At 52.5% G+C, this 8,522-nt stretch overlaps 1 protein-coding gene across 1 annotated transcript; it reads right to left on the bottom strand.

Moving 5' to 3' along the window:
• Nucleotides 1-4,084: 4,084 nt before the first annotated feature.
• On the bottom strand, nt 4,085-4,947 carry LOC132414561 (uncharacterized). Its single transcript, XM_059997214.1, is given in 2 exon segments — nt 4,085-4,797; nt 4,800-4,947. Coding segments are annotated over 2 exon segments (861 nt in total).
• Nucleotides 4,948-8,522: the final 3,575 nt, after the last annotated feature.

The raw sequence follows: 8,522 nt of genomic DNA on the forward strand, positions 1-8,522 counted from the left end.
ATATTTTGAGGCCAAGATTTACCACTCTTTCTCTTGGAATCTGTTCAATAAATACTGAGAAAGAAACTGCACTTTGGATAGAAAGGGCACTGGTTGAGGGGCAGAGCCCTGGGGTAGAATCCCAGCTCTGCTATTTACCAGCTGCCTCAGTTTACCCCTCTGTAAAATGGGTACTAAAACCTAGCCTCGCAAGGAGCAGAGGGCTGTGAGCCTATGTTTCAGGCCTTGGCAGCATGCCTGACACACAGTGTGGGTGCTCAATAACAGTGACATACGTCTGCAGGCGTGAAGGACTTTCCCCGGCCACCCTCAGCTGCAGGGACACGTAAGCTGCTTCTGTAACACAAGATGGACATCACAGCAGCCTCTGGCATTGTTTTGCAGCCGGTGTGCTGCTTCCTGTTTACATGGACCCTGCAGATGCATGGCTTGAACAGTGGACATGGGGGACTTCCTGTGACCTCTGCATGGCCACACAGAGCAGAGAGCCTTCTCTAACTAAGAACCTTCTCTGGACTTGGGCTGAGTGACTGATGGGAGAAAATCATGAGTAGTGAGTTTCTACCCTGAGTAAGAGTTAGGGCAGCGCAGGGATCCTGTCCATTTTGGGTGCAATCTAATCCTCAGTCTTCAAACTTGAGCACTCGCTATGTACAGAGCTCTGCACTGACATCTATCATTCACTGAGCACCTACTACGTGCAAGATGTTGTAATCATGAAGATAATTATTATCACTGAGTGCCTGCTCTGCACATACTACTCTATAATGAAAATGTCAACCTCTTTTTTTTGGCTATGCTGCGGGGGGCGGGGGGGGGGGTTGAGGGATCTTAGTTCCCTGACCAGGGATAGAACTCGGGCCCCGGCTGTAAGAGTGCCGAGTCCTAACCACTGGACCACCAGGGAATTCCCTCAAACCGTTTTTCTGGAGAGCCACTGTGTTCTATAACTGTAACCATCTTCATCATAATCATTTGTTCCTGACCGCTCTGTGCCTCAGTTTCCTCATCTATACAATAGGGACAATCCTTTCTTAAAGGATTGATGAGATGATTGAGTTAATACACACAAAGCACTTAAAACAATGCCTGGAGTATATTTAAGAGCTTAATAAATGTTGGCTGTCATGATTAATATTATTAGTTATTGAATATTCATTGTGTGTGAGACACTGTGATTCTTCTTTTTTTTTCAAAATAAATTTATTTATGTATTTATTTTTGACTGCGTTGGGTCTTTGTTGCTGTGCGTGGGCTTTCTCTAGTTGCGGCGAGTGGAGGCTACTTTTAGTTGCAGTGCGCGGGCTTCTCATTGAGGTGGCTTCTCTTATTTCAGAGCACGGACTCTAGGCGCGTGGGCTTCAGTAATTGTAGCACATGGGCTCAGTAGTTATGGCTCACGGGCTCTATAGCACAGGCTCAGTAGTTGTGGGCTTAGTTGCTCCGTGGCATGTGGGATCTTCCTGGACCAGGGCTCGAACCTGTGTCCCCTGAATTGGCAGGCGGATTCCTAACCACTGCACCACCAGGGAAAGCTGTGATTATTCTTAAGGTAATAATAGTTAAGGTTACTGAGCACCTATTGGGCACGAGAGCTTGTAATCAACATCAGTGTAATAACTGAGCTCCTCTCGTGAGCCAGAACTGGGCTAGATACTGGAGACCCCGAGAGCTGTGTCCTGGTCAAGGGTCTGATTCTCTGATTAGGGGAAATTGGCCTGTTTTGAAAGTAGGCCTCTCCAGGAGAGTCAAGGTGGACTCGAATGCAAATATGTGCCTAGAGCAAGCAGGGGATGCCTTGAGTGGCCAGAGAGAGTGTTTAGGAAACAGGACACTCTTGAACTATCTCTTGAGCGGGGCCAAAATGGACCCCAACAAGCTGTGTTCCTGTGAATGTTCGCCTGGGCAATGGGTCACTAGGGGCCTGAGCACCCACCAGACAAAGGCCAAAGTCTTCTCCCTGGGGAGGGAAGGGGTGCAAGAGACAGAATAAAGAGTGTGCTGCACTGCTGAGCTTTGGACCCAGGGAGGATCTCCCCAGTCCTCAGAGATGGAATAAAAGTGGAGGTGAGGGCTTCCCTGGTGGCACAGTGGTTGAGAGTCCGCCTGCCGATGCAGGGGACAGGGGTTCATGCCCCGGTCCGGGAGGATCCCACATGCCGCGGAGCAGCTGGGCCCGTGAGCCATGGCCGCTGAGCCTGCGCGTCCGGAGCCTGCGCTCCGCAACGGGAGAGTCCGCGACAGTGAGAGGCCCGCGTACCGCAAAAAAAAAAAAAAAAGTGGAGGTGAATTCAATGGGCTAGGGGTTCGGTGCCTCCTTCCTTCCTCCTGCCTTGGGGCCACCGTGTCGTGTCAAGCTCATGGATATTGCAGGCTTGCTGCCTTCTCTGCCTGGTCACAGGGCTAGGCCATGGCAGGCGACCTCCAAAAGCCATGGAAATTTGTAGACCTCCAGGTTCTGTGTTATTTCAAGGTCAGCCCCATTCCACATTCTGAGTTGCTGTTGGCCCTCATATTTCCAAGGAGAAAGGAAAACTCCAGCAAGAAGGGACTGGGCCCGAAATTCAGAACCACAGAGAAATGGGCCCTGAGACCTGAAATGGCCCCTGGGCAGCCTGGAAAGATGGCTCAGGACTCTGGAAGCCTGAATTCTTGGGTGGAGGCACTCTCAGTTCTCAGCTCAGGAAGCTCCAGGCCTGGCTTTGGACTTGGAGGAGAGACTCAGAAATATTCTAGTCCGAGGGCCTTTAGAGACCATCAAAAGAACCCCACTCATGTTACAGAAAGGGAAACAGAGGCCTGGAGAGGGGAAGTGATGTCCCCAAGGTCTCAGGGCAGGCTGGTGGCAAAACTCATCTGGAATCTGGTCTCCAGAGTCCCTTAGGCAGAAGGATGGTGAATAACTGGGTGCCTTGTGGGGCCTGATTCCTCAGCACCCAAATCAGTTGAGTCTCTGAAGGTTTGGAGCCCTCGGTGGCCCAGGGAACATTTTCCCAGATATTCCCACCTCATTCTGACCCTTCCAGCTCTCACCTGGCCTGGACAGACCACTCTCCTCAGAGATTTCCCAGGAAAGGCTGTCCCCCAACCTCTACCCATCCCTGGTTGCCTGTTCCAGCGCATGTCACACTAGCCATCAAGGTTTGCTCTGCATCTACCCTGGGCCCTGGTCATTAAAACCACATCTTTAAAAGAACAGATATATATAAAGTACTTAGCACAGTACTTGCCACATATTAAGTGTTCTGTGAGGCTTTCCTATCATCACTGTCATCCTCATCATTATTACTTCTACCTTTCTTCTTACATGGGGCTGTGCTAAAATCAATAACAATTCTTTTTTTTTTTTTTTTTTTGCGGTACGCGGGCCTCTCACTGTTGTGGCCTCTCCCGTTGTTGCGGAGCGCAGGCTCCGGACGCGCAGGCTCAGCGGCCATGGCTCACGGGCCCAGCCGCTCTGCGACATGTGGGATCTTCCCGGACCGGGGCACGAACCCGTGTCCCCTGCATCGGCAGGCGGACTCTCAACCACTGCGCCACCAGGGAAGCCCAATAACAATTCTTAAAAAAAAAAAAAAAGAAGAAGAAGAATATGAATAGGGATTGAGAATGAACAGCCTCAGCAGAGGCTAAGGGAGGCTGAGAAGCTCCCCAGTGATTCATTCAAGGTGTAAATCAGAGATTCCAAACTCAGATCTGTGGGCCTCACATTCAGCTTGCAAGTACTTTTGTTCAGCCCTCAAACACCATGATATTTTTAAATTTGTTGCTAACACATAGAAAATCAGATTCCTGGCTTCTCTTGAAAAGGCAACCGCCCGTTTGAGAGCTGGGTTTAGAAGAGGTATCCTCTCTCCACTCAGTCACAGTCTCCACCACTCCCTACTACCACCCAGCCCCCTTCACCCATTCACTTTTACCTGCCCGGCCCTTGTAGGTCCTCAAGTGCCTAACCCCCCTTCTAAATGGCTGTCCCCACCACCACTCCCAATGGAGGATTGGAAGGTACATTTTGCCACAGACAATTTACTTTCCACAACTGCAGGCTGATGGATGTGTGCCCACTTCACGGCTGGTGTTGATGTCACCACCAGCTACAGGGCTTAGAGATGGGCTCGGGGGCTCTCCAACCCAAGAGGATTGCTTCCCAGAACTTGGGCAGATGACTTAAGGAAAAGATCCCGTTGCCGAAGAGAGGGAGCTCAGGCAACTTTATCCCCGGCTTCTGCGGCAGCATGGGAGTGAGGTTCCGGCTAGGAGGCCCGTGAGGGCAGCTCGGGTTGGTAGAGCCATCCACGTACTGCAAAGCATGGACAGCCCTGGAGGACGGCACCACGCAGGTGCTGGCGCAGGAGTTGTCAGAGGCGGCCAGTCTGGTGCTGGGGTTGGAGTACCTGTGGGGGAAGGAGTGGTCCAGGTGGTCCAGGTGGTCCAGGTGGATGGAGTTGGCGGCGCGTGCCAGGTAGCTGGCTGCAAGCCTCGGCAGGCTCAGGGATGACTTAGGGCGGTTGGTGTAGAAGGCATTGGTGGATCTGTCAAGGTAGTTGATGCCTCTGATGAGTTGGTCCAGGGAGGTGGGGCCAGAGGGACCCGAGGGACGATCTGTACAGAGCAGGCAGTGGGGACTGCCACGACAAGCAGGCTTTCTGGCCACCTTGGGGCACTTCAGCAAGTGGCTTGTCTCCACACACCTGGAGTTGTAGGGCCGGCCCATGCAAATTCTCCTCACTGGAAGTCTGGGGGAGCCGGGGTTGTCAGACTGCTCTGAAGGGCTGCTGCTTGCCTCTGAGCCACTCAGGTACGAGAGCACTTGAGGTTGTTAGCCCAGGTCACGCTGGGGCCGTGGGGCCAGCCTGGAGTCCCAGCCCGGGCCAGAAAGGACACATTGGTGGGATGGTTCAAGCGGCTGCAGGTGTTAGAACGGCTCACTTGGCGTCCAGGCATCATCCCGGTCGGGCAGACAAGGCTTCGTGGTGCGGAACTGCTGAGAATTCACCTGGAAGCTGGTCCCCCGGGCCTGGCGAGGAGAGAGCTGGGTCACCTCTCCTTGCCACATCCCCTGGGCTTTCTTGCCGGGTGTTCCTCTTCCCATCCTCCTCCCAGGCCCAGGGATTTTCAAGCTGGAAAACGGCCACCCTATTCTTCAGAAAGCACAGAGGACAAGAGATGGGGAAGAAGGCAAGACCCTGAGAACAACTGAGGCCAGAGGACCCCTAGGAAAAGTGGGGCAGTCTCTGTTTTCCTTTAACTCTAGCCCATATTCTGAAACTCCCATTTACCTGTTTTGTTTTTTTTTGCGGTACGTGGGCCTCTCACTGCTGTGGCCTCTCCCGTTGCGGAGCACAGGCTCCGGACGCGCAGGCTCAGCGGCCATGGCTCACGGGCCCAGCCGCTCCGCGGCATGTGGGATCTTCCCGGACTGGGGCACGAACCCGTGTCCCCTGCATCAGCAGAGGGACTCTCAACCACTGCGCCACCCAGGAAGCCCCCATTTACCTTTTAAGCAGGGACACTAGGAGACCACAAAAGCAAAGGACTGAATCTCTAATGGTGAAATTCCAGGTACTGAGACACACATTCTTTGGAGGTAATATCAAATAGCTAACCATCCACTACTCAATGCACCCTCATACTAAAAAATATATCTTGGAAGCGATGTGATACATGCCCTCTCTCTTTGCCCAGCCCTTTGCTTGTGCCTTACATTGTAAGTCTCACTACAAATCTAGGAGGTAGTTACTGTTCTATTCCTATTTGACAGGTGGGGAAACTGAGGCTCAGAGAGATGACGTGACTTGCCTCAGATAACACAGCTTGTAAGTGGTGGGGGCCAAGATACTATCTTGAGCGTGTCTGATGACCCTTAAGAGACAATGCCACATTGTCGGGGTGACTTTGCCCCCCCCCACCTCAGTCTACTGAGGAAGAATTCTCACCACACCTGTTGTCCTGTCTGCCTGGACGGGGGCACTGATGGGGAAAACCAGATGGAGAGGAATGCTTGTTAACCCTGTACCTGAGATCATCTTGACTCTATGAACCCCAAGTTGAGGAAGCGGGGGCAAGGTGGTGCTGTAAGTCTACTAATGGGGCTGGGCTTGTGAGACAGAACCTTCCAGGATATTTGGTCTTCATCCTCTCTGACAGTAGGGAGCTCCTCATCCACCCACAAGAGAAGTGGGCTTTGGGATTCCTACTCCTCCTGGTCTAAAAGTGGGCACCTCACAGGGACTAGGGCCTGACCAGGCTCCAGTCCATTTAACCCCGCCTCCTGTCCCTGGGCCTGCCTGGGCAGTGGAGCCCCACCCCCATTCCCATTGTCCCTCAGGTCCCCAGTAGTCCCCCTTACCAGAAGGAAGGTTCTGATTTCTCTCCCCCACTACCGCCGGCTTGATGCTAATTTTCCACTTCTGCCTAGTGAGAACGGAGCAGTATTTGAGCCTGTCCCACCCGGAAAACAGCTGCCTGCCCCTCTCCCAGCCCAGGGCCCTTCAGCTGCCCTTGTCCATTGGGTCTGAATCGCGTGGAATGTCCAGACTCTCGCCTCTTCCATCCCCGGTCCCCCCCGCCCCATCTCCTCCTCCAGAAATATGGGAGGTGGCTGAGGGCTGGTCCCCAAGGCCCCCCTTCCCTTCCCTTCCTGGCTGCCTGGTCCCACCTGCTCTAAGCGCCCTCTCGCACTCTCACTCTACTTTCAGGGGGTAGACGACTTAGCCTGACTCAGCCCTCTGCTGGGGAACACCCTCAGGCCACTACTCCAGACTGCTGGCCATGTCATACAATCATGGAATCCTGGAGCTGGGAGAGGCCTCCAGGGGTCATCCTGGTCAGGCCCCTGCCTCAGGGCAAGTACCACGTTAAGCTCTCCATGACAGATGGGCCCTATTTTTAAAGTGAGGCTAGGGTGGACTTTTTCCAGTGTTCCCTGTTGTTTTTCTAGTGTTTAATTATGCTGAGAGTCAGGAAGTTCCGTGCCGGGCCTGATATAACTCTCGTTGGCTGTGGTCAGCATCAATTTTCTTTTCTCGTTGGGTCAGCAAACATTTATCAAGTCTCCCTAAAGTGCTGTCCCTTTGAGTGACCCATAACATAACAGCACTGTCTTTCCTCCCTTCTTGCCTGGTCCTCACGCAGTCAGCAACCCCGTGTTGGGTCCCTACTGGGTGGTGGGCTAGAGCCTGAGGATTCCTTTCAGAGCTCCTGTGCCCCCCACCCCACTGGGTCCTGGTCCATAAGGAGCATCTTGGACATATCCGTTGAATGAATGAACAAGATCCCCCTTTGAGATTTCATGGTATTTGCCCTCCATCATTTCCTTCCCGCAAGTATTGAAAATACACTTTGAAAATTTCAAACTTTTTCAAAAATTTTCAAACTTACTGAAAACTTACAAGATAATGAACTCCCATATACTCTTCATTCGACTCTACGAATTATTAATATTTTGCCACATGTATCACCACACACACACATTATTATTATTTTGAGAGTAAGGTGCAGATAATGGCAGCCTTTCCTCTTGAATACACCTTTACTTCAGCGTGTATCTCCTACAAGCTGGGAGAACAAGGACATTTTCTCACATATCCAGTTATCAAATACAGGATACTTAACAGTGATACAGCACTGTTAGCTAATACACTGTCCACAGTTTACCGATGATTATTCCCTCCGACGTTCTCCATGGTAGTTGTATATCTCCAATCCAGGAGCCAATTCACAATCAGGCTTGCCTTTAGTTTTCAGGTCTCTCTGGTCTCCTTCAACCTGGAAGTTCCTCAGTCTTTGTCTCTTATGACATCGATAGCTTTGAAGAGCACAGGCAAATTGTTTTGGAGAATGTTCTCCAATTTGGGTTTATCTGATGTTTCCTAATGATCAGATACAAGATCACAAAGCACATATACACAGAAGCCTCCACTGGACATTCCCCAGCCGTGAAGGGCCTTTTGCCCTGGGGTGGGGTGGTTACAGCCACTGAAACAGGGAGCCAAGAGGAGGGCTCAGAGGGACCCCGGAGAAGGAGGAAGAGGGGTGTAGGGAAGCTCAGTGGGCCAGGGAAGCAGTGGCAACCGTTTCCTTGTGGGGCCTCAGCCAGGCCTGCTTCTGTTCTGGGCCGGGGGCCGGGCAGGCAGGCAGGCGGCCAGCAAGAGGGCTGGACCTCTACGCCGTTTGTCCTGAAGGTACCCAGGCGCCGAGATCACTGGCCATTTCTGGCCTGGGCATTAAGAGCCTCTGGAAATAGCTCCAGGACAATTATTTCAGGAGGAATGTGCTATTCCTCCATCTTCCCAGAAAGCCAGGCTGTGTCCCATAAGATCAGGAATGGCTCTCTCCGGCCTCCCCAACTCCAGGGGATCCTGAGGTCCTCTGGGGGCCACAGAGGCCTCCCGAGCCAGGAGAGTCTGGGAGGCCAGCATGGGGTCAAGGAGACTAAAAGCCCCCTTCTCCCGTGAGGGGAGGTGTGGTTCTGGCCTTAGGTCCTGGGCTCTCAGGGCCCAGCCTGGAGTCAGGCCTGCTGG

Source organism: Delphinus delphis, chromosome 1 (assembly GCF_949987515.2).
Source record: "Delphinus delphis chromosome 1, mDelDel1.2, whole genome shotgun sequence".
NCBI classification, from domain to species: domain Eukaryota; kingdom Metazoa; phylum Chordata; class Mammalia; order Artiodactyla; family Delphinidae; genus Delphinus; species Delphinus delphis.